This window comes from Podarcis cretensis (assembly GCF_951804945.1).
Source record: "Podarcis cretensis genome assembly, chromosome: 2".
Taxonomy (NCBI): domain Eukaryota; kingdom Metazoa; phylum Chordata; class Lepidosauria; order Squamata; family Lacertidae; genus Podarcis; species Podarcis cretensis.
Genome location: NC_137171.1, coordinates 127,355,386 through 127,382,035, shown reverse-complemented (window position 1 = coordinate 127,382,035; position 26,650 = coordinate 127,355,386). Strand labels below are relative to the sequence as shown.

At 46.7% G+C, this 26,650-nt stretch overlaps 2 protein-coding genes across 2 annotated transcripts in view; both read left to right on the top strand.

Moving 5' to 3' along the window:
• Nucleotides 1-22,097, top strand: part of LOC307209894 (uncharacterized protein) — a gene marked incomplete at its 3' end in the record, with an annotated part of 54,055 nt that extends 31,958 nt beyond the window's left edge. Inside the window, exons 2-3 of the mRNA XM_079965266.1 lie at nucleotides 18,360-19,104; nucleotides 22,053-22,097. Coding sequence (XP_079821392.1) covers nucleotides 18,360-19,104; nucleotides 22,053-22,097 — 790 coding nt within the window. The remainder of the gene's footprint in view (nucleotides 1-18,359; nucleotides 19,105-22,052) is intronic.
• LOC307209895 (uncharacterized protein) lies at nucleotides 17,963-22,948 on the top strand (the record flags this gene model as incomplete). Its single annotated transcript, XM_079965267.1, has 3 exons — nucleotides 17,963-17,994; nucleotides 18,990-22,283; nucleotides 22,515-22,948. The coding sequence occupies 2 exons, from the start codon at nucleotides 17,963-17,965 to the stop codon at nucleotides 20,599-20,601; spliced, it is 1,644 nt and encodes a 547-aa protein (XP_079821393.1). The 3' UTR covers nucleotides 20,602-22,283; nucleotides 22,515-22,948.
• Between the last annotated feature and the right edge of the window lie 3,702 nt (nucleotides 22,949-26,650).

The window sequence follows — 26,650 nt, the reverse complement described above, 5'->3', positions numbered from 1 at the left end:
TTCAAAACTGGTAGGTTACAGAAAAACATCTTGCCTCTGCCGGAGCAGAGAATGCATCATCCTCTCTCCTCTGAAGCACGGAGAGAGAGAAAAAAATAGACACTGAACTGCAAAGAACAGTGAAAAACAGGAAACCAGTGTACGTCACATCCAGTCTCCCTTTCCCGTGTTAAAACCCAACAGCAACTCTGACTGGAATGTAAACATTGTCTTGTGACAAGCAATTCGCTGCACAGTGAAGAGAGCAGAAACCAACATCCTCCCCCTTTCTGTGAACATCACTGGGCAGCATGTTCGTACAATATCAGTACAAACCCAACTTCTGCACATAGGTACAGTGTTGATCCCTTGATACAATCTTGGACAATACATCAGCAGGAATTTCATTACCTGGCATATAGGACACCGTTACGAGTCCCTTCTGAATACGTTCCCTAGCATGTTGCACCTTCAATTGCAAGTGCTTCGTGCTTTGCTTACAACCTTCAGAATTCAGCAAAGCCAAACATGCTTTGTTGTCTTGGTAAACCTGGATTGGACATTTGACAGGAATTTTCATGTCTTTGCACAATTGTAACAACCATTCACAATCCTTAAGTGAATAAGACAGTGCATTCAGTTCAGCTTCACAAGTACTTAAGCTAACTGTTGTTTGCTTCTTGCATGACCAATCAAATAGACCCTGATTGTACATATAGCAAACTCCAGACGTGCTTTTCCTGTCTGTAGTGTCACTTCCAAAACTTGCATCTGCAAATATCTCAAGACCACCAGACTTCTGATTGTTAAATCTCAGTCTGTAATGCATAGTGCCTTTCAAATACCGCGCTATGCGTTTCAAAGCTTTCCAATCCTTAACAGTAGGATTGTTGACTTGTCTGCTTAGCAAATTACAGCTAACAGCAATGTCTGGTCTTGAACATCTGGCAATGAAGTTTAGCTTGCCTAGCACACTTCTGTACAGTGTAGTGTCAGAAAATGCTTCTTCAGTGTCATCTACCTGATAACCTGTTGTCATCGGTGTGTCTACAGGGTTAGCATCCATCAGGTTTAGTTTGTTTAACACATCAGCAATTTTCCGTGACTGGTGTACTAGAATGTTACCATCTTGATCTCTCTCTATTTCCAGAGATAGGTAGTTGTTTACCTCACCAAGATCTTTCATGTCAAAGTGTTCTTTCAGTTGAGCTAGGGCGTTATTGTACATTGTGACATCTTTCCAAAAGAATAAAAGATCATCAACATAAAACAAGCAATACAATTTCTTTTGCCCCTCCTCTTTGACAAATACACATGGATCAGCTTTCCCTTGCTTAAAACCTAGAGAAAACAATACTTCAGTGAGTTTTGTGTGCCAACACCGTGCACTTTGTTTGAGACCATAAAGGGACTTTTTCAGAGCACAAACAAATCCCTGTTTTACCTGTACGCCATCAGGTGGAAGCATATAAAGTGATTCATCTAGAGATCCGTACAGAAAAGCTGTATTCACATCATGGTGACTAATGTGTAGATTCTCCTCTGCAGCTAGCTTGAGCATAAGCCTAATGCTCTCATACCTCACTGTGGGTGAGTAGGTCTCGTGATAGTCTTCATCTGGTACCTGTGCAAAACCTCTGGCTACCAATCTGGCTTTGTGTCTGACTATCTTGCCATTTTGATCAGTCTTCGCTTTGAAGACCCATTTGCTTCCAAGCAGTTTCATTCCTGGAACTACTGGAACAAGGTCCCATGTTTTGTTCCTTTCCAAAGAATCAAGCTCAGCCTTCATTGCATTTAACCATGGCTCAGCTTCCTTTGAATCCAAATCCTGGATTTCTTGGAAACTTGAAGGTTCAAATACCTTCTTGGAGCTTTTAACAGCTGTTACTGCTATCTTAGCAAACTTATCAGCAAATCTCTTTGGAGGTCTGCCTTTTGTGGCTCTCTGTGACCTGCGAATTAGCCGTAGGTCTTCAACACTCTCCTCTTCCTTCTTAGGAGAAAAGCGACCTATTGTGAACAATGGTTCCTCCAATTCTTGATCAGAGCTTTCAGAGGGTCGCATAGAGGCTTTCGCACTCTTGAAATCCTCTGAATCACCCGATTCAGTTTCAGACTCAGAATCAGAACCTTCATCAGTGGGTGTGGGTTGCTGTGGCTGCTTTTGACTATCCTCAATCTCATCACTGTCATCAGGGTAACATTGGAAAATTCCCACATTCTCCCCCCACTTGGCATTGTACTCAACACTTCTTGTGAGCTTAATAGTCTTAGAGTCAGTCATCCTTATTCTGTAAGAACCTTTCTGATAACCTAGAAAGATACCATGCAATCCACGCTTGTCTAACTTGGAGTGTTGTGGTGAGTGAACCCACATGTCAGAACCAAAAATTTTCATGTGTTTGATGTATGGCTTCTTGCCAAACATCTTCTCATAGGGGGTACAACCAATCGCTGAAGATAACCTGCGATTATAACTGTAAGTGAAACATGAGAGAGCTTCGGCCCAATAACTCTCTGGAAGATTTGCATCATGTAGCAAGGTTTTTAACCCTTGAAGCAATGTTTGATTTGCCCGTTCCGCAAGTCCATTCTGCCATGGCGAGCGAGGACTAGACAAATCGTGTTGAATTCCTTTCTCAGTCAGAAAAGCTTCAAACTGCTGAGAAGTGAATTCTCCCCCGCGATCTGTGAAAAAAAATTTTTTACCTTCTTACCATGCACATTTTCCAACCAAGCACAGAATTCTTTGAACCTAGGAAAAGCCTCTGATTTCTGCTTGAGATTGTACACATGAATATACCTGGAAAATGCATCAATGAGAACCATGAAGTACCTATTTCCACCCAAAGAGGGCGCTAGTGGTCCAACCAAATCAGCATGAACAATTTGGTATGGTTCTGTAGCTTGCCTACTAGACACCTTACCTTTCGCAGCCATTTTCACCTTGTTTGCTGCGCATGCCTTGCACTTCATGTGGTACCTGCAGGGTTTAATAGTCATACCTTCAACCAAGGCAGGCATTTTAGATACTGCCTCAAAATTCAAATGACAAAATTTTCGGTGAAAATCATGAATACATCCTGCATGCAAACTTTTGTTAGAACCTGCAATGCAACAAGTGTCATCCTGCACAACATCATCATAATACAAAACATACAAACGATCAACATATTCAGCATACAATACATAATCATTTTTCTTTGTGATGATGCACCTTTTGTTCTTAAAGGAAACGTCAATTTTCCGCTCGTTCATCTGTCCAATGCTGAGCAGATTATGTTTGGCATCTGGCACATAAAGTACATTCTGTATCGATAAGTCCAAACTGTGAAGAACAACAGTTCCGTAGCCTTTACTGGGGATTGTGTGGTCATCCGCCTGGTGAATCGCACCTTCCTGCGGTGTAAAAGATACGAACAGTCGCTTATGGTTGCACATGTGGTGCATTGCTGATGAATCAACAACGAAGAAAGATCTAGACGTCTTCTGGACCTCTGCAACTTTTGGAGTGAAGCGTGAGACCATTGCCTTGGGCTGCGTTGTCCTGGACACTGGACCTCTGCCTTTGCCTCGGCCTTTTCCACGCGATGAGCTTTCGCTGCGCTGCTCTGTTTTGGCCCTGGGATATTTGCATTCCCTCTTCATATGGCCTAGACGTCCACACGAGTAGCATTTCACTGCCTTCAAAGCTTTGGCGCCATCTGGTGGTTCCACTGCACTATGGGATGACGACTGTGAAGTCTCCCCCTTACCCATGCAGCTATCACCCTGGCAATCTGCTTCATTCTGAATCATGGCAGTATCACAGGCTACTCTGAGCTGAGCATGTGGCTGATTGGCTTCAGATTCCCCACTTGCCTCAGCCAGCCTTCTGCAGCTAGCCATCTCTGCTGCTTTAAATCAAGCTGCTTTATACAAGCTGCATCTCTGCTGCTTCAAGCCTCATTCCAAAGGCAAGTTCAAAAGTGCTTTCTTCTCTCTGCTGCCTTAAATAGTGCTGCGTCACTATTCTCTGCAGCTGCTTTACTCCAAGAGCACTTTTAAAAGTTACTTTCGATTTTCCCAGCAAAGTAACTTGATCCTATGATCCTTTGCCTGTGTCCGGCAAACGGCCATAAAAGTTCAAAGTCCAGCCATAAAGCCATTAATTAGATGCTGGCAGGCTGCCCGGAGCAGTAGCACATACCTCATCAATCATCTTGACGCGCAGAGATAGCGTCCGATCCGTCCTTCTGCATTCCGATCCTTTTCGCCGGCATTCAGATGACTGCGTCTTTCTGGGCCCCATAACCAGGAATGTTGATTTGCAGTGTCCCGTGCACAGCGGAATGATGAGGAATACGTGCCAACATGCTCTATATTGCTTTATTTACATTTCAAAGCTGGTAGGTTACAGAAAAACATCTTGCCTCTGCCGGAGCAGAGAATGCATCATCCTCTCTCCTCTGAAGCACGGAGAGAGAAAAAAAAACAGACACTGAACTGCAAAGAACAGTGAAAAACAGGAAACCAGTGTACGTCACATCCAGTCTCCCTTTCCCGTGGGAAAACCCAACAGCAACTCTGACTGGAATGTAAACATTGTCTTGTGACAAGCAATTCGCTGCACAGTGAAGAGAGCAGAAACCAACATGAAGAAGGGGCTGTACCAGAGCATCTCAAAGCAATGTGCTGGGGGGCGGGAACCATGGTGACAGATGTGTGTGTAGAATGCTATCCCCAAAATGAAACCGTAAGGATGAGTATAATGTGGAAGGAGGTTCAGGCAGGTCCCCAACCCAGGGTGCTAAGGGTCAGCTTCCTCCAAATCCACCAGCTGCCCCAAGGCAGGAGCCACCTCTTGGCCTGAGGGTGGAAAGCCTCCGTCCACCTTTGCAACTGGACATGATCCGAGGGCAGTGATGGCAAACCTTTTAGAGACAAGAGTACCCAAACTGCAACGCAAAACCCACTTATTTATCACAAAGTGCCAACTATTGCAATGCGCTCTATGTGGGGCTACCTTTGAAGGTGACCCGGAAACTACAACTAATGCAGAATGCGGCAGCTGCACTGGTGACTGGGAGCAACCGCCGAGACCACAGAACACAGGTCTAGAAAGGCCTATATTGGCTCCCAGTACGTTTCCGAGCACAATTCAAAGCGTTGGTGCTGACCTTGAAAGCCCTAAACAGCCTCGGTCCAGTATACCTGAAGGAGCGTCTCCACCCCCATCGTTCTGCCCGGACACCGAGGTCTAGCGCCAAGGGCCTTCTGGCGGTTCCCTCACTGCGAGAAGCCAAGTTACAGGGAACCAGGCAGAGGGCCTTCTTGGTGGTGGCTCCCGCCCTGTGGAACACCCTCCCACCAGATGTCAAAGAGAACAACTACCACCAGACTTTTAGAAGACATCTGAAAGCAGCCTTGTTTAGGGAAGCTTTTAACGTTTGATGCATTATTGTAATGTAATATTTTGTTGGAAGCCGCCCAGAGTGGCCCAGCCAGATGGGCAGGGTATAAATAATAAATTATTATTATTACTATAACCCGGCAATTCTACCTGTATATTTAATTTTTTATGTTTGTTTCACATTTCTTCTTTATGACTACTGTTGTAATGAATAATCCTTCATAAAAGTTATTGCCTTACATTCTTCATTAAATTGTCTTTCCATTGATCTGTAATGTTATGGTATAACTCAGTGCTTTTTTTCTTTAAAAAAAATGCTTAGGGGGTACTTGCTGTGTTTGCAAAGTAAAGGAAGGATTGAACTCTGATTAAAAAGAATACACACAGAGACTTGAACCAACAAGACTCTGGGAAGGGTGCGTATAATCGTGTCTCTCTGTGCTTGTCTGATTCCCACAGCCCCCGGCCCAGGCCGTTTTATTCACAAAAGAACTTTTTACAGAGTGTTCGTAAGAACTAATCAGATTTCATCTGAGCATTTCAACAAACCCACGTGGGGAGAAAGTTAAACTACTAAAACTAATTAAGCACAAATATTTCTGGGGTAAACAAAGAACAGAACTACAAAGAAGAGCATCTGGCAAACCCAGAGGTCATAAGGAGGGTGGCCAGGAGGACAGCGGATCATTATCACCTTCCTGTGAGATATGTTTCCTGGCCCTAAGATTAACATCCTAAGATTACCATGTAGAAACCTACTTCAAAGAAGCTTGCCCACTCTCTTTATGGCCCAGGAGGCCTGCCTGGCGAAGCAAGAAGCAACTGGGCTGTGTACGTGACTTTTCAGGCAAGAGAGAAATGGGCAGCAGAGGGGAAAGGGCATGAAAAGGGCACAAATGTAGAATCTTATGGGATTTAATCAGAAATTATCGTCAAAATATCAAACCCAGTCAACACAATGTCTTCATCGTGGACACAGTGGCTTGATGTATATTTTATAATTCCTCATGGTAATCCCATCTGATCCCTACAGTACTCTCATTTTCACCACTGGGGGAGGGGATAAATACAGTTGTAATTGGGAAAAATAAATACAGTGGTACCTCAGTTTTCAAACACCTTAGTTCCCAAACTACTTGCAACCTGAACTCTTCAAACCCAGAAACGAGTGTTCCAATTTGGAACTTTTTTTCGGAAGCCGAACATGTTCTGTTCTGAGTATAACTTCCGTTTTGAGTGCCATACTTCTGTTTTCCTTGTGAGGGAAGGCGGGCCGGGCGGCAAGTAGGAATGGGATTGGGCTGCTCCGCTAGGCAGCGTTGCTGCTTACACGGGAAGAGGAGCTGGATTGGGGCTGCTGAGCTGGGGAGGGACAGGCTCTGTCGCACTTTCCGTTGAGGGGTTTGAGGCTGCACTCCCCTCAAGGGAGAATTTTAAAGGAGCCCCCACCTCCGCCTCAGATTCCCTGCAACCCCGTGAAGGCAGCCAGGCAGAATAGTTGCTGGGGTTGGGGAAGGTGGAGGCAGCCCAGAAGCTGTATCTGAGAGCCCCTGCACCACTTGAAGGCAGCCAGCCACTCCTCAGCGGGGCTGCCCTCCCGCTCCTACTTGTGTGCAAGGAGGAGTGGAGGCAGGGATCTCTCAGCGCAAAGCCTCCACTTCTGGGATATCTCCACCCTGCTCCTGAACAGGGCTGCCTTCAGAGGTCTTCCAAAAGTCATGTAGTTCTTCCTCTCTTTGACATCTGATATTGGGGGGCGTGTGTTCCACAGGAAGGGTGCCACTACCGAGAAGGACCTCTGCCTGGTACCCTGTAAATGTGAGGGAACTGCCAGAAGTCCCTTGGAAGTGGACCTCCATGATGATGGGGGGATATTTTCTTTTCCTTGTGTTAGATGGATGTTGAAACAAGGTGTGATTGACATGGGCATGTCTGGATCACAGATTTCTGCCCAACACCACTCCTCTTCCGGGACATACCTGTGATGTTTTAATGAAACTATGAAAAATGTGTTGTGGGAACTATTAAAAACTCATGTAATCTTTGTTCTGGACATTTTTTTGAGACCTTTGTTGCAACAAATAAATGATCAGGCCTTCTAGCCATTGATTTGCTTCCTCTTTGCTTGCCTGCCATCTCGAGTTTTCTGATCAATCCAGCATCCGCAGGGCTAGACTCCAGCAAAGTTGGAAAGCTCCGCCGGGGCTTCTGCTTCTGTCTTCTCCGGCCAACGCAGCCTCCTGCCCTGCCCTGGCAGCGGGCTGGAGAAGCACAACTGGGGCTACTGGGATGACAACTGGTAAAGCCAAACATCTTCAGGCCTCTTTGTGGGTGGGCCAAAATTGCTCATCTCCCCCCGAAATATAGTCCGGCCCCCAACAAGGTCTGAGGGACAGTGGACTGGCCCCCTGCTGAAAAAGTCTGCTGACCCCTGATCTAGTAGATCCATTGTTGTAACCATATCAAAAAAGTATTTGGTATTTTGCCTTCTTCTGAGATACTTTCCCTCAGTGTTCTGTCATAGTCCAGTGATAAGGTAAAGGTAAAGGTACCCCTGCCCGTACGGGCCAGTCTTGACAGACTCTGGGGTTGTGCGCCCATCTCACTTAAGAGGCCAGGGGCCAGCGCTGTCCGGAGACACTTCCGGGTCACGTGGCCAGCGTGACATCGCTGCTCTGGCGAGCCAGAGCCGCACACGGAAACGCCGTTTACCTTCCCGCTGGTAAGCGGTCCCTATTTATCTACTTGTACCCGGAGGTGCTTTCGAACTGCTAGGTTGGCAGGCGCTGGGACCGAGCAGCGGGAGCGCACCCCGCCGCAGGGATTCGAACCGCCGACCTTTCGATCGGCAAGCCCTAGGCGCTGAGGCTTTAACCCACAGCGCCACCTGCGTCCCTCATGTCCAGTGATAGTCCAGTGATATTACTCCATTAAATTCACCCGTAATAATTATATTTCTGTCATAAACCTCAGACATACTTTCCTCCAGTAGTAGGAAGAAATCTCATGCGAAAAGTGGCTCTGAATCTGAAAGTCCCAGTCCCAAATCTTAATCCTGCCACCCTAAGATATTATAAGCAAGCCCCACATTCCTCTTTCCACCTGTAATAGGGAGGTTAGAACCACGCTTAATATCCTGCAGGGATCATAAGAGCCACAGTTGCTTAAAATTGCAGGAAAAGAGAGGAAAAAGTGGATTTAAAATGACCCAACCACAAGATGAAGTCTCCCTACTAAATGAGGGAAGGGGGAGGCATGGGGGGGGGCTTTTGAAGTCTCCCTGCTGGCAAGGGAATTCCAGAGCAAGGGCGCCTCTGTCTGTCTGGAATCCCTCACTGCCTCATCTCCAGCAGGAAGGGGGGATTTCCAGACTGGGACCCTTCACTCTTAGGGGGAGGTGCTGGGGCCTGGGCAGCTGGATGGATGGACATCAGCCTGCAGAAATGCACCCCTCTTCCTTTCACAGGACTGTTGTGGTGTTGCATGTGTGTGACAAGGCAACACTCAAGAACAGTTCCCACCAACCAACATGACATCATTCCTCCACTGCCCACAAGGGGGCGATCTTTACACATGGTAGAATCCTAGAATTGTCAAGTTGGAAGGGACCACAAGGGTCATCTAGTCCAGGCCCATGCAATGCAGGAATATTTTGCCCAAAGTGGGGGTCAAATCCCCGACCCATAGATTCAGAGTCTCATGCTCTACCGACAGAGCTCTAAAAGGGAGTTTCCATTCAAGCAGAGCCCAGAATAATTAGGGTTGCCATATTTCAAAAAGGGAAAACCAGGACCCCCGAAAACTGTAGAGCTTTTATTTAGACAAGGCCCCAAATAAACGCCAAAAAAAGCCCATGAATTTTCGACTGACTTGTCTTAAATTCAGGACAAAGTGCCATCTTTTGGAAATTCCGCCTTTGAAATCTTTTGCTAGTCTTTCTTTTGAATGGGGGGGGGGGGTTTCAATCTGGCCAGTCCCCACGCAAAAGAATAAATGGAAACGTATCACAAAGGGCTGCATTTGGAAACCACCCTGGTTGCAAACCACTCCGGGTCCTTTGGCCTCCTGCTAGCAGAACTGCCTGAACTGCTGGCTCCGCACATGGGAGCAGAGTAGGACTTACTTCCGAGTAAGCAGGCATCGGATGGAAGATTGTGTATCAATAAGGCTTTTGGCCATGAATTTGTACCTACAGCTAAAAGGAAAAAAGAGAGAGGAGGTTCTTTATGCAGGCCCCAAACTAGACCCCAAGCAGCTATTTAAGGACAGTGAGGGAAGAATTATTAGTTTGGAAGTGACACTGCCAGGAAGGAGGAACAGTCCTGGAGGAAGAATTATACACAGCACATAGGAAGAAATCAGACTTTTACATACTGTATGGGGTGCAGGCAGTGGTGAGGGTTTTTTATGCAGCCTTCTTTCTAAAGAAGCAGAGAGAACCTCCAAAAGCAAGATATATGAGCAGAAATCAGGGCGAATGAGAAGAAATCCACTAATAAATCAGGGAGCCCGGGGAATCTGCCTCCTTGGCGCCTGAAACTGAGGCGAGGCTCAGATTTCGAAGGGCGGGAAGTTGGGAAAAGGCGGGAAAAGTCGTTGCCCTCAGAGTCGCTGAGGGAAAGAAGCAGCGGGGGGAGGGGCGCCTCCTCTCTTGTCCCTCAGAGACACAACGGGGACCCTCTTGTGAGGTGAGCAGAAAGGAGTCTCCCCCTCCCCCCCTCACAACCCCATTGCATTCTCTCATGGGGGAAGGGGACCCCACCCTCTCCCTGCCTGGCGAGGTCAAGGGGGTCTCTGGGCGCAGGAGAGCCTGTGGGGAGGAGGGGGGGGAAAGGAAGCGCCCCTTCTCTCTCAGGCAGCCCCATGTCTCTTCCCACCCCCCGAGGCTGGGTCCATCTCTAGGCTTCACAGAGGACCTTGCGAGGCAAATCTGGGCGGGAGGGGGAGGAACCCCCTGGCTTCCCTGGGTCCGCCCCTCCCCCACTCTCCTGACCCACAGGGGGAGGGGCAGCCCTTCCCTACTTCTCATTCATCCTCTTCCCTCCCAGCCTCCCTGTTTTTAGATTGAAAACCACGTCCTTCTCTCCCCGCAAACCCAGGTCACCCCCAAATACGATGCCCCCCCCCGCAGCCATCTCGACCCCCTGCTGTGGGGAGGAGGAAGGAGGGGGGCCATGTCCCCATGGAGCCCCCAGAGGCAGCGCCGTCCCGTCCGCTTCCCATCCCAACACAGGGAGGGGCTGCTCTGTGGATGTAGCTCTAGGGGCAAGCGAATCCCAAAAGGAACGGGAAGTGTCGCTACGAAATGCGCCGGAAGTTTCCTGACCGGAAAAGGAGGAGGGGCGTCAGTGGAGACCCCCCCCCCAGCCCTTTCTATTGCAGACCAGGAAAGCGGACAGGGGCCCCGACCCAGGGGGGAAGGGGGGACCCAACACCTGCAGGGCTGGCCTGGCAAGATCTCCTGGGCAGCAGCAGCACCGCCAGACTCCCCTTTCTTTTTTCTGGGGGGCCGAGAGATGCTCAGCTGCCCTGCCCCCCCCGGATGCCTTGGCTGGAAGGCGAATGAGGACCCCATGCAGGGCTGGGGGTGGGGCTGAGGCCCCCCATTCTCCCGGTTTGCCCCTGGCAGAAATCCCTGGGGTCGTGGGGCGCCTGGCTGGGTCCCTAAGAGACCAGCTGAGTTTGTTCTGGGGATAAGCTTTCGTGTGCATGCACACTTCTTCAGATTGGACAATTTTCTACCTGAAATTTAGGAAACACTTTCTCTTTCCTCGCAATAATATCTCTTTCAAACTGTGAAATTTCAGTCCAAAAACCTCTCCCTTTATCTTGTCCAAACAAGATGATTTGATGGTATTGAAACCAACCCGCCACCACACCTCCCACCTCATCCTGTTTATTCAGTTTTATTTTTTCTTCCGAAAAGTCCGAAAGATCTCTGTAAGTTGCCCTTTGCTTCTTCCGTATTGCATTTTTTAAAAAGTTGATGCTTTTGTGGGTTGGAGCCAAAGAGGTGTTTTTCTTTCCAGCAGATTATTATATTTATCCCATACTGTAAAAAGGATTTTCTGAATAACCTGATTCATAGAGCTCTTGTGTTTTTAGTTTTATCCTGCCATAAATAAGCGTGCCAACCAAACATATTCTTACGACCTTTGTTATAAGAAAAAACCTGCTCCTTTCCCCTTATGGGGTATCCAAGAGCCCATATAGTCCTTAAGTGGGTTCCATATAGGTAGGAGAAAATAACAGAGGCCAACCAGAGTATATGGGAAGCAAAGCGGCTAGTAAGACGGATCTTTATTACCCTGTTGCAACAGGGTCCCCCCCTCACCACAACCAGGAGGGAGGTGTGCAAGGCCTTATATAGTCTTTTGAAATTGCCCACCCAAGACCACCCCCCAAATATCATACGGAAGGAGACTGTCTACAGCAGGAATACATCACAGGAGGCGGTCTACAGCAGAAAACCTGTCCCCAAGGATACCTGTTAATGGTCACTAACTGCATTATCTGGGCAGCCTGGGCATTCTTTTGTGATGGTAAATACTTTAGTTCCTGAATCCAGGTCACAGGCCCACCCTGTTCATCCCTCCTTAAGACAGTATTTGTAAGCACAAAGACAATGGGAAGGCTTCCATTTGCCTCCTTTACTGCAGAGGAATATTTGAGTACGTTTCCGGGCACAATTCAAAGTGTTGGTGCTGACCTTTCAAGCCCTAACAGCCTCAGTCCTGTATACCTGAAGGAGCGTCTCCACCCCCATTGTTCTGCCCGGACACTGAGGTCCAGCTCCAAGGGCCTTCTGGCGGTTCCCTCCCTGCGAGAAGTGAGGTTACAGGGGACCAGACCATTGCCCTGTGGAACGCCCTCCCATCAGATGTCAAGGAATTAAGCAGCTATCTTACTTTTAAAAGACATCTGAAGGCAGCCCTGTTTAGGGAAGTTGTTAATATTTCATGCTTTACTGTTTTTAACACTCGATTGGGGAGTGATTGGGGAAACTCAGCCAGATGGGCAGGGTATAAATAATAAATTTTATTATTATTATTATTATTATTATTATTATTATTATTATTATAGGTCTGTGGTGCTCGATGTTTAGATATAGTAAATATTAGGATTTAATTAGAACTTGTGTGTTATAGCGGGGATATGTTATAAGATGGTCTCCTTGAATTTTAGAAAGGGAGTTATGTAAAGGGTTTTTCATGTTTGATCTGTGTTTCTGTGTAAATGCTGTGTGTCAGACTGAGAATGTCGTCAGGAAGGTCTAGGAAAGGGTGCACCTGCTTCTGAGCATCAGAAATGAGCATGGAAAGAGTTAATATCATTAACCTACCGGAATCGGCCCCCACCCTTTGTAACAAGCAGCTGTAGTTCTTTTGGGATTTAATATCAGCTCATGAAAAGTTGGGCACATGACCCAGAAAGCTGCCTGGCTCCATCCGTCTGAAGGCGGAGATATGCACCACACGCCATAGTCGAATTTGGCTGGACTTGCCATGGGAAGAAGGGGCAGAAGGGGCAAGCAAGGAAGGGGGAGACAGCCAAAGAAACCTGCTCTCACACAAGTGCCCCCCCTGCCAATTCCGTAACATTAGCAAAGCCCAAGTTCAAACACCACCCCTATTTAAAAGAGGCTCCCGTAATGACACACTGGACTGCCCTTTACGGTTGCCGTAAGTTACTGTCCAGGGACGCGGGTGGCACTGCGGGTTAAACCACAGAGCCTAGGGCTTGCTGATCAGAAGGTTCGAATCCCCGTGACAGGGTGAGCTCCCCTTGCTCAGTCCCTGCTCCTGCCAACCTAGCAGTTCGAAAGCACGTCAAAGTGCAAGTAGGTAAATAGGTACCACTCCAGTGGGAAGGTAAACGGCGTTTCCGTGCGCTGCTCTGGTTCGCCAGAAGTGGCTTAGTCCTGCTGGCCACATGATCCAGAAGCTGTACGCCGGCTCCCTCGGCAAATAAAGTGAGATGAGAGCCGCAACCCTAGAATTGGCCATGACTGGACCTAATGGTCAGGGGTCCCATTAGCTTTAAGTTACTCTCTAAGTCCCAAAAGTGTGTAGCAACTCCGGTCTACTTTGCAGGGCTGTTGTAACAGGGACCCCTTGCGCCACGACCCTGCCTCCCCCCCCCCCGTCGGGAAATGGGTGTGAAACTGACCGGACCCCCCCTCTCCCGGCAAGGGATTAAAAGAGATGAAGGGGGGATGTCACCTTCCTGCCCCAGAGGGCTTTTTCCCAGTTGGGGGGGTCTCTTTCGTTGCCGACTCCAGGGATCGAACCCGGGACTTTCTCAGGAGAGAAACAGGAAAACGGAGCTTGTTTGGAAGGAGGAGAATTTGTCTGTCCTGGGAGGGAGGGGCCACTCATTCCTTCCTCCCCCCATCAGTGAGCTCCGCTTCCTAGAGAGGCAGGGAGGTTTGGAGGGGGTAAGGGGGGAGGGGAGGGGCCTGATCCACATTCCCGGAAGAGGAGCAGCTCTGCGGAGGAGGAGGGAAAAGAGGTGCGAAATATATCTATATATTGGCGGCGGGGGGGGGGGAGAGACTGGGGAGTCCATGGAAGGGTTAATGGGGGCGAGAGAGGCCGGGATGGAGACCTCCCCCCTCCCTCCTGGGATGGGGAGAGATTTGGCAGGAAGCTGAGCCGACCAGGGGGGCCTCTGGGGAAAGGGGACCCTCGGGGGTGGAGGGAGGAAGTGGGAAAAGTTTGTCCCCCCAGATAAGACTCCCATCATCCCTGGCCAGGGAATATGAAACTGATTTGAAGATTGGTTTCTTCTTTACACATTATTATTATTATTATTATTATTATTATTATTATTACCTTCAGGTAGACACACCACTGGTTTCATCTTCTTACTTTTCTTTCCCACAATGGATGTTTGTTGTTGTTTAGTCGTTCAGTTGTGTCCGACTATTCGTGACCCCCTGAACCAGAGAACGCCAGGCCCTCCTGTCTTCCACTGCCTCCCGCAGTTTGGTCAAACTCATGCTGGTAGCTTCGAGAACACTGTCCAACCATCTCATCCTCTGTCGTCCCCTTCTCCTTGTGCCCTCAATCTTTCCCAGCATCAGGGTCTTTTCCAGGGAGTCTTCTCTTCTCATGAGGTGGCCAAAGTCTTGGAGTCTCAGCTTCAGGATCTGTCCTTCCAGTGAGCACTCAGGGCTGATTTCCTTAGGAATGGAGAGGTTTGATCTTCTTGCGGTCCATGGGACTCTCAAGAGTCTCCTCCAGCACCAGAATTCAAAGCATCCATTCTTTGGCGATCAGCCTTCTTTATGGTCCAGCTCTCACTTCCATACATCACTACTGGGAAAACCAGAGCTTTAACTATATGGACCTTTGTTGGCAAGGTGATGTCTCTGCTTTTTAAGATGCTGTCTAGGATTGTCAGTCCTTTTCTCCCAAGGAGCAGGCATCTTTTAATTTTGTGGCTGCTGTCACCATCTGCAGTGATCATGGAGCTCAAGAAAGTAAAATCTCTCACTGCCTCCATTTCTTCCCCTTCTGTTTGCCAGGAGGTGATGGGCCCAGTGGCCATGATCTTCGTTTTTTTGATGTTGAGCTTCAGACCATATTTTGTGCTCTCCTCTTTCACCCTCAATAAAAGGTTCTTTAATTCCTCCTCACTTTCTGCCATCAAGGTTGTGTCATCTGCATATCTGAGGTTGTTGATATTTCTTCCGGCAATCTTAATTCCGGCTAGGTATTCATCCAGCCCAGCCTTTCGCATGATGAATTCTGCATATAAGTTAAATAAGCAGGGAGACAATATACAGCCTTGCCGTACTCCTTTCCCAATTTAGAACCAATCAGTTGTTCCATATCCAGTTCTACCTGTAGCTTCTTGTCCTACGTAGAGATTTCTCAGGAGACAGATGAGGTGATCAGGCACTCCCATTTCTATAAGAACTTGCCATAGTTTGCTGTGGTTGACACAGTCAAAGGCTTTTGCATAGTCAATGAAGCAGAAGTAGATGTCTTTCTGGAACTCTCTAGCTTTCTCCATAATCCAGCGCATGTTTGCAATTTGGTCTCTGGTTCCTTTGCCTCTTCTAAATCCAGCTTGCACTTCTGGGAGTTCTCGGTCCACATACTGCTTGAGCCTTGCTTGTAGAATTTTAAGCATAACCTTGCTAGCGTGTGAAATGAATGCAATTGTGTGGTAGTTGGAGCATTCTTTGTCACTGCCCTTCTTTGGGATTGGGATGTAGACTGATCTTCTCCAATCCTCCGGCCACTGCTGAGTTTTCCAAACTTGCTGCCATATTGAGTGTAGCACCTTAACAGCATCATCTTTTAAAATTTTAAATAGTTCAGCTGGAATATCATCACTTCCACTGGCCTTGTTATTAGCAGTGCTTTCTAAGGCCCATTTGACTTCACTCTCCAGGATGTCTGCCTCAAGGTCAGCAACCTCACTACCTGGGGTGTACGAGCCATCCATATCTTTCTGGTATAATTCCTCTGTGTATTATTGCTACCTCTTCTTGATGTCTTCTGCTTCTGTTAGGTCCTTACCACTTTTGTCCTTTATTATGGTAATCTTTGTACGAAATGTTCCTTTCATATCTCCAATTTTCTTGAAGAGATCTCTGGTTCTTCCCATTCTGTTGTTTTCCTCTATTTGTATTCTTTGTATTGCTCGTTTAAGAAGGTCTTCTTGTCTCTCCTTGCTATTCTTTGGAAATCTGCATTCAATTTCCTGTATCTTTCACTATCTCCCTCGCATTTTGCTTGCCTTCTCTCCCCCGCTATTTGTAAGGCCTTGTTGGACAGCCACTTTGCTTTCTTGCATTTCCTTTTCATTGGGATGGTTTTAGTTGCTGCCTCCTGTACAATGTTACGAGCCTCCATCCATAGTTCTTCAGGCACTCTGTCCACCAAATCTAAATCTTTAAACCTGTTCCTCACTTCCACTGTGTATTCATAAGGGATTTGATTTAGATTGTATCTTACCGGCCCAGTGGTTTTCCCTACTTTCTTCAGTTTAAGCTTGAATTTTGCTATAAGAAGCTGATGATCTGAGCCACAGTCAGCTCCAGGTCTTGTTTTTGCTGACTATATAGAGCTTCTCCATCTTTGGCTGCAGAGAATATAATCAATCTGATTTCGATGCTGCCCGTCTGGTGATGTCCATGTGTAGAGTCGTCTCTTGTGTTGTTGGAAAAGCATGTTTGTGATGACCAGCTTGTTCTCTTGACAGAACTCTTAGCCTTTGCCCTGCTTTGTTTTGATCTCCAAGGCCAAACTTGCCAGTTATTCCTTTTATCTATTGATTCCCTACTTTAGCATTCCAATCCCCTATAATGAGAAGAACATCCTTCTTTGGTGTCACTTCTATAGGGTGTTGTAAGTCTTCATAGAATTGGTCGATTTCAGTTTCTTCAGCACCCGTACTTGGTGTATAAACCTGGATTACTGTTATGTTAAAAGTTCTGCCTTGGATTCATATCGAGATCATTCTATCATTTTTGAGATTGCATCCCAGTACAGCTTTCGCCACTCTTTTGTTGACTATGAGGGCCACTCCATGTCTTTTATGGGATTCTTGCCCACAGTAGTAGATATGGTGGTCATCCGAACTGAATTCGCCCATTGCCATCCATTTTAGTTCACTGATGCCCAGGATGTCAATATTTATCTTGCCATTTCATTTTTGACCACATCCAACTTACCCAGGTCCATGGTTCTTACATTCCAGGTTCCTATGCAATATTTTTCTTTACAGCATTGGACTTTGCTTTCACTTCCAGGCATATCCGCAACTGAGCGTCCTTTCGGCTTTGGCCCAGCCGCTTCATCAGCTCTGAATCTACTTGTACTTGCCCTCCGCTCTTCCCCAGTAGCATGTTGGACGCCTTCCGACCTGAGGGGCTCGTCTTCCAGCGTCATAACTTTTATATGCCTGTTGTCTTTGTCCATGGAGTTTTCTTGGCAGGTATACTGGAGTGGCTTGCCGGTTCCTCCTCCAGGTGGATCACGTTTGGTCAAAACTCTCCACCATGACCTGTCCATCTTGGGTGCCCTGCTCGGTATAGTTCATAGCTTCTCTGAGTTATTCGAGCCCCTTTGCCACGGCAAGGAAGTGATCCATGAAGGGGACAATGGGTATTATTCACCTTTAATACTCACCTTTTTCAGTGTCACACATATTTTTATCTTGTGATCTTCAGATGAAGAGAGGTATACAAATGTAATAAATAATTCCCAGTTGGAGCAGAGCTAGAATATCCAGAAGCCCTTGGCCACCCACGGCCAAGGAGGAAGAACAGTGAGAGAGGCCTGAACAGGGAATCTCTGCTAAGATAAGCCAGTGTCAGGAGGTGGGTGTGAGACATGGCGGCATATAATTAGTATAAATCATAATTGGGGTGGGTGTCTCAGTCTGGCCTTCCCAGCAGTCAGGCTCCAGCTGCTTTCCTTCTGCATCTCCAGCTCTCTCCATTCAATAATGCAAAGCTGAGAGATGGAGGTCCAGCCCCAAGAACATTCACCAACTGAGCACTCCTTCAACCGACCACAAGCACAAAGCCTTGTCACTAGACTTACATATGGGTCTTCCAAAATGGTCAGTATGGACATCCTGAGGCCAAAGGGACTGTGCAGGTGATTAATAAACATCTAGAGGTCGAAGGGGACAAAATGTGGCCCAAGGGGTGGAGGACTATAGTGCAGAAGATGAAGAACTTCATGATGAACTTAGGACCCTGAGGAATATTGGAACATACAGCAGCTCCCTTTCCTGTGAGAAACCACTTTTTATAAAACGTAAAGCCCACAGTTCAACCGTATTCTAAGATAATGCTGCTCCATTAACAATAATTAAGGGTTATAAAAGGCTGGTGGTGCATGACCATTATTTTACATTATTTCATTTGCCTTTCCTAAAAATTTGGAACCTATGGAGGACAACACGTTAAAATAAGAGCAGGTGCTAATTGATGTGTAATAGTCCTTTGTTCTCTTCCTAGAAAACAAAAAGGATTTTCTCCCTACCCCTCCCTATTGAAAGAAGACAATAGAGAAGCCAATCAGAATTCTGGTGGGCCATGTCTAATGGGAATAACGAAGAAACCATTTAAATGCATGGAGTGTGAAAACAAAGAACAAAAACAATTTGAAAGTATGGAGTGTGGAAGGAGCTTCACTGACAGTGGAAACCTTAGAAAACATCAACGGACTCACATGGGGGAGAAACCATTTAAATGCATGGAGTGTGGAAAGAGCTTCAGTCAGAGTGGAAACCTTAGAATTCATCTACGGATTCACACAGGGGAGAAACCATTTAAATGTATGGTGTGTGGAAAGAGCTACAGTCGGAGTGGAAACCTTAGAATTCATCAACGGAGTCACACAGGGGAGAAACCATTTAAATGCATGAAGTGTGGAAAGAGCTTCACTGAGAGTGGAGACCTTAGAATTCATCAACGGACTCACACAGGAGAGAAACCATTTAAATGCATGGAATGTGGAAAGAGCTTCACTACTAGTGGAAACCTTAGAATTCATCAACGGACTCACACAGGGGAGAAACCATTTAAATGCATGGAGTGTGGAAAGAGCTTCAGTCAGAGTGGACACCTTAGAATTCATCTACGGAGTCACACAGGGGAGAAACCATTTAAATGTACGGTGTGTGGAAAGAGCTACTGTCAGAGTGGAAACCTTAGAATTCATCAACGGAGTCACACAGGGGAGAAACCATTTAAATGTACGGTGTGTGGAAAGAGCTACAGTCGGAGTGGAAACCTTAGAATTCATCAACGGACTCACACAGGAGAGAAACCATTTAAATGCATGGAGTGTGGAAAGAGCTTCACTGGTAGTGGAAACCTTAGAATTCATCTACGGAGTCACACAGGGGATAAACCATTTAAATGCATGGAGTGTGGAAAGAACTTCACTCATAGTGGACACCTTAGAATTCATCAACGGACTCACACAGGGGATAAACCATTTAAATGCATGGAGTGTGGAAGCAGCTTCACTGATAGTGGACACCTTAGAATTCATCAACGGACTCACACAGGGGAGAAACCATTTAAATGCATGGAGTGTGGAAAGAGCCTTGCTCATAGTGGACACCTTAGAATTCATCAACGGACTCACACAGGGGAGAAACCATTTAAATGCATGGAGTGTGGAAAGAGGTTCAGTCAGAGTGGACACTTTAGAATTCATCAACGGACTCACACAGGGGAGAAACCATTTCAATGCATGGAGTGTGGAAAGAGCTTCACTGAGAGTGGAAAACTTAGAATTCATCAACGGAGTCACACGGGGGAGAAACCATTTCAATGCATGGAGTGTGGAAAGCGCTTCAGTCAGAGTGGAGACCTTAGAAGTCATCTACGGTCTCACACAGGGGAGAAACCATTTAAATGTATTGAGTGTGGAAAGAGCTACAGTCGGAGTGGAGACCTTAGAATTCATCTACGGACTCACACGGGGGAGAATTCATTTAAATGCGTGGAGTGTGGAAAGAGCTTCACTACTAGCGGAAGCCTTAGAATTCATCTCCGGACTCACACAGGGGAGAAACCATTTAATTGCATGGAGTGTGGAAAGAGCTTCACTTATAGTGGACACCTTAGAATTCATCAACGGACTAACACGGGGGAGAATTCATTTAAATGCGTGGAGTGTGGAAAGAGCTTCACTACTAGCGGAAGCCTTAGAATTCATCTCCGGACTCACACAGGGGAGAAACCATTTAATTGCATGGAATGTGGAAAGAGCTTCACTACTAGTGGATACCTTAGAATTCATCTCCGGACTCACACAGGGGAGAAACCATTTAAATGCATGGAATGTGGAAAGAGCTTCACTACTAGTGGATACCTTAGAATTCATCAATGGACTCACACAGGGGAGAAACCATTTAAATGCATGGAGTGTGGAAAGAGCTTTGCTCATAGTGGACACCTTAGAATTCATCAACGGACTCACACAGGAGAGAAACCATTTAAATGCATGGAATGTGGAAAGAGCTTCACTACTAGTGGAAACCTTAGAATTCATCAACGGACTCACACTGGGGAGAAACCATTTCAATGCATGGAGTGTGGAAAGAGCTTCACTGATAGTGGACATCTTAGAAAACATCAACGAACTCACACAGGGGAGAAATCATTTCAATGCATGGAGTGTGGATGGAGCTTCAGTACAAGTGGAGTTCTTACAAAACATCAACAAACTCATACAGGGGAGTAACAATATAAGTCCTAGGGAAGTGGACAGAGGTTCAGTTGTAGTGGAAGTCTTACAAACCACCAAAAGACTCCGAGGGGTAAGAGCTGTAAGAGTGGAGACACGTACAGGCCATCAATTAACTCAAAGAAGAGAAAGGGTTTAAATTGAAGGAGTGTGGATCCTGATTTGGTTATTATGCAACACATTTTAGACTGTGGATCCTTTTTCTCTCCGAGTCGACACTTTCTTTCACATCAATAACAGGAAATCAGTCTTAATTGCATGCAGCGTATGTGAGCTTCTGTTGTTTGTATGTAACGTGGTCTAGCATTTATTTAAAGTAACGAAGGTCACATTTCACAATAGTAAGCATAATATAATATTTAATGTGAATCAGTCGTGTTGCTGCTGAATGAGGGTGGACTGAGAGTGAGCTGGTGTTGGTGTTTGGTGGAGGGAGTGGGAAATCTTTGTATCTGGGAATGGAGAGCTGCTCAAAGTGGAGCTGAGACTGGTAGTCTTGCATGAGGAGGGAAGGGGGCACAGTGAAGAAGGGGCCGTACCAGAGCATCTCAAAGCAATGTGCTGGGGGGCGGGAACCATGGTGACACAAGTGTGTGCAGAATGCTATCCCCAAAATGAAACCGTAAGGATGAGTATAATGTGGAAGGAGGTTCAGGCAGGTCCCCAACCCAGAGTGCTAAGGGTCAGCTTCCTCCAAATCCACCAGCTGCCCCAAGGCAGGAGCCACCTCTTGGCTTGAGGGTGGAAAGCCTCTGTCCACCTTTGCAACTGGACATGATCCGAGGGCAGTGATGGCAAACCTTTTAGAGACAAGAGTACCCAAACTGCAACGCAAAACCCACTTATTTATCACAAAGTGCCAACTATTGCAATGCGCTCTATGTGGGGCTACCTTTGAAGGTGACCCGGAAACTACAACTAATGCAGAATGCGGCAGCTGCACTGGTGACTGGGAGCAACCGCCGAGACCACAGAACACAGGTCTAGAAAGGCCTATATTGGCTCCCAGTACGTTTCCGAGCACAATTCAAAGCATTGGTGCTGACCTTGAAAGCCCTAAACAGCCTCGGTCCAGTATACCTGAAGGAGCGTCTCCACCCCCATCGTTCTGCCCGGACACCGAGGTCTAGCGCCAAGGGCCTTCTGGCGGTTCCCTCACTGCGAGAAGCCAAGTTACAGGGAACCAGGCAGAGGGCCTTCTTGGTGGTGGCTCCCGCCCTGTGGAACACCCTCCCACCAGATGTCAAAGAGAACAACTACCACCAGACTTTTAGAAGACATCTGAAAGCAGCCTTGTTTAGGGAAGCTTTTAACGTTTGATGCATTATTGTAATGTAATATTTTGTTGGAAGCTGCCCAGAGTGGCGGTTGGTGATGCCTGGGTCTTTTTTCCTCTGAGGAAATCCCTTCTCGTCTGCAGATTTTATAGTGTTTGCTCCCTGTCTTAGGGTGAGCTTGATGGTCCTGCTTCCTCCTCTGCCATCACATTGTGAACCGCCCTGAAATCTACAGTTGAAGTATAGAGATTTTAAAAATAAATGAATACATGTAAATATGGGTCCCTGGGAGTGTTTTGCCCTCCTTTCTATCCTTTGGAACTCCCTGCCTAATGAAACCAAGAGGCGCCTTCTTCATTGTTCTCTTTTTGGCACCTTTTGAAAATATTCTTGCTCAGACAAGTTGACCCAGATGTTGAGGAAGCTGAGGTGGTTTTAATGGTGTTTTTTTCATGTGTTTGTGCTTTAAAGCACGGTTGCGATTTTCCCCTTGTTTTATATTTTTGTAAAGCATTTTGAGGTGTTGCTTTTTTTCCACAATGAACTGATGTATAAATTTTATGAAGTGAAATAAATAAAACTCCCCAGAGTGTTTTCCCCTCACCAGCCTCCTGGGATTCTTGGCAGGCTGAGGGGGTTTATGACCCGCCCTCCCCACTAGCAAAAAGTGGTTTAAAAATGGTGTCTGGTCTGCTGCTCTGCTGGCTGACGCTGCCTCCCAGTCTCATCAAGGGGTGCAAAGGGGGCTAATGGAGGTTGTGTCATTCCCTCAGGAGGACTGGGGTGGATAAAGTCAGGACCCACCATGGGGGGCACAGGGTCTCCTTCCTCCTTGTTTCCCAGCCCCCAAATGCCAGGGTTTGGGGCCAAGGAGTGGGGCTGGGGGGTTTGTGGAGGTGCCATCACTGCAGGGGGGTCGTGAGGTGGGGCAGGTGGGGGTTTCATCTGGACATCCATTGTGTTTCCTTCCAAGTCCTGAGGGGATACTATAAATTCCCTCAGACCTTGGTCAACCTTGAGATTTCCTGTCAGTTTCCCCCAGAAACAACAAACAGGGCAGAGTCGGGGGGGGGTAATAATAATAAATAACAACAACAACAACAACAATTTATTATTTATACCCCACCCATCTGGCTGAGTTTCCCCAGCCACTCTGGGTGGCTCCCAATCAAGTATTAAAAACAATACAGCGTTAAATATTAAAAACTTCCCTGAACAGAATCCTGGAGTGTTTCTGTGGAGAAAAGGGCGGATATTTTTTTCTCCTCAGAACAGGCAGGGAAATTTCTGAGGAACCTGAGCAGAGACTGTAGCACCCTGCTTGTGGTTAATGCGTAGCTGGAATGAAATATTCAACGCAGCAATAGAGAAATTAAAATAATAATTTATTTGTCAGACAAATAAATGATAGGTACAGTGGTATATGGTTACCAAAGCTCTGCCTGCCCTCCAGCCCTGATGGCCAGCACTTATATTTCCTCAGCCCAGCCCCCTTGCTCCTCCTTTGGCTGCCTCTGTCCAGACAATCAGCCTGGTTGAAATTCATATTGGCTGTTTGCTAGAACCAATCATAAAAGATACACCCATTTCCTATTACCTTTTATGGGAGACAAAGAGCTCTATTTCCTTCTATCCATAAATGGCAGACAAGTAGCCATATATCTTACATTTGCCTCGACAAGGCACCTTAATTACCAGATCACCTTTTGCCCCTGTTGCCCCTGCATTCCAAAACAAATGGCTAAAACAAATGGCTCGTGGTATTAAGTTCTATCTAAACAGAGATCTTGGGTTCACATTCTCACACACCATCAATGAAATAAGAATCTAACGTAAGAATCTAACATTTCTTACTTTCTAGATCCTTTGCCTAATTACATTAAGCCAACAAATCTCATACATAACATAGATAGCTTTTTAGAAGAAAATGCCTTTGCAAAGTAAAAAGGAACTCAGTAAAAAACAGCTTCAAAAGAAGCCTCTTCAGTTTACACCCCCCTTTCCCAGCCAGCTGCTTTTCCCATTAGCTCTTCCCAAAATTTATTGCCCTTTAACTCTCTCAGTATACCTTAAACCTTAGGAAAATATGGCTAGAGTCTGATGGGAGGCACATGGTATTATTTTCTGTTAAACAATAAATCTTACTATTTACCAACTCTTAATTAGTGTTTTTGCAGCTTGATTGTATTCTGTAATACGTAGGGTCAGTGTAACATTTGCTCCCAGCCTGTAATTCCCTTTTACAACTTTGAGAAACTTGTCTCCTACTACTGCTATAAATCAGGGGAGCAAGAAGATAAACAACTGCCAAAGTACTTAGCCAGCTGGTTTCTGCCTGGCATGAAACATACAAACATTGGCAAATATATCTTTAAGCTCATTTTAAAATATAGGCCTTAATCAGATGCCTCAAGACAAGGGAGTCTCCCTCCGCCTGAGGTGTTTCCCAGTCTTCTGAGGGAGCCCAAACATGAGGAGAAAATGGCTTCCTTTGGAGATTGGCATCCTTCCCTCCTCAGGGCCTGAAGGGTCAAGGAAGGGATGCCAAGGGGGGCAACGGACTCCATGTTTCCTCCTCCAAGGGGCCCACAGTCAGATAAATGGAGGAATAGAAAATTCCCTCAGGAATTTTAGTCACAGGAGGATTCAAAAATGTTTTTCCTCCCCCTAAAAAGTTCATGTTTGTGGAAACACTAGAGAAGGCATTTGGCTCTCCTGAATAGTTAGTCTGAAATCAAATTCATAGTAGAATCACCTCAGGAGACCATGCGGTGTGTGGAGGGTTTTTCCAGGGAAAAAATGGCTCCTAAATCAGTTCCCCTTTGATGGTTTCCACATAGACTGGATTGAAACACGACTTTTCTTGCTTTTATTGGGATGATTGTGTGGTAAACCACCTTGGGGTTTTGAATGGTTACATCAAAAGGCCTTAAAGAAGTCAATAACCCAAAGGTGGTGAATGTTGGAGGCATGACTGAAGGTCACCTTCTTTCAGGTGAAGTTGTGTGGAAATGGGCAGATCAACCCTTTTTCTTACACCCAGGATTGTCAAGTGTGGCGCTCCTTGAATGTTGAAATCTAAAAGAAATAAAATAGTTCAAGGACCACAGAGGGAAGCTGAAGAAAATTTCATTTGTGTGACTCAGGGGAAATACTCTCAAGGCTGTGAAATCTGCTTCTGCCTTGAAGTGGGTCAAATGAGGATCCCAGTCAGAGGGCTGATCCTTAAGATCACAAAAGAGCAGGATATTTACAGAGAAATTAACAAACTACTCTCTCAGCAGGGTGAGGGTGGGGAGCAGGGACTCTCTCCGAAAACGGGACTCATCCTCCGTGTCGCAGGGCTGTGGGGAGAAGCTTGCAATAAATATATTTGGCCATTCACCATTTTACGGAATCATAGAATTGGAAGGGACCCAATGTCATGGCTAAAAATTGGCCGCTGTTTCTTTAATGCTTACAAAAGCTGGGTCAGCATGAGTCAGCGGCCTGTACCGGGTTGTATATATAGAGTGAGAAATGTTAGTTTCGTGTTGGGTTGGTTGGTTAGTTAGTGAAAGCTGGTAGTGTTGATGTGTGTACAGTTGGTCAGTCGCTTTTGCAAAAAGACTTTTAAGAATAAAAGCATAAAGTACTCTGCAGGGATACTCTTCTCATGGACTCTTTTATGCCAACAAGGGTCCAAGGACCAGGCTGAGGCGACAAAGGGAGATCAGAACACTTTTTTATTTTTTACAAACACTGACAGGGTCATCTAGCCCAACCTCCTGCAATGAGTAATCTCAAGCATCCATGACAGATGGCCATCCAACCTAGAAACCTCAAATGGAGGAGAGTCTCTGGACAGTGGCTGAAGCAATAAAAATATTGACTCTCCCAAACTGTAGATGCAAACTGTATCTCAGGAGATGCAAACTGTATCTCAGTGGCGGAACGGCTGCTCTGAGTGCAGAAGGCTCAATCCCCAGCGTCTCCAGGAAGGGCTAGAAAGACTTTCCATCTGAAACCTCAAGGGAGCCACTGCCAGTCCGTGTGGGCATACTGGAGCAGATCTAGTGCAGACACTGCTGAGCTGGATGGAGTCAGTCCAAGGCAGCTTCCGGTGACCCTTTTCCCCCAGCTGAAGGGCAGCTCATCCAGGGAGAGTTGGGGGGAGGAGGTGGGTGTGGGGAACCTTCTCCAGCCCAAGGGCCACGTTCTCTTCTGGGGAACCTTCTGGGGGCCACATGCCATTGGTGGGCAGGAGCAGAGCATCAAAGGCAAGTGTTAATTTTTCACAGGAAACTAGTCTCTGCACAAGCTCACCCTCCCCTCTCCATCCTCCCTCAAGGCAAGCAAGAAACATGAATAGAAAGGACAAAATCCCTGCCAGGCAAAGGAAGGGGCAATGAAAGGCTGGGGAGAGTCCCAGGGGCCACATGGAGAGGTTTGGGTGGCCACATGGGACCCCTCCCCAATTCAGTTGTGAGGCTCCACATCAGGGCTTGAAGGACCAGTCCTGGCAGTCTGACAAGATTCATGGTTGTTTTCAGGGATGTAGCAGGAACGCCCCCCCCTTCCATTCCAATGTACTGCACAAGCACCACACGCACCCCTCCCACCTTCCCCGACCCCGGAGATGCCCCATTTAAAAGCCTTCCGTAAATAAGGAAGCGCTAATTTGACAGCTCTCCGTATTGAAACCCCTTTTCTATAGCTTTTCCATGGGTTGACCGCAAAACCCTTCTTCGCCGTATTCTTTTCATGGGTAGACCAGTTTTCTGAACCCT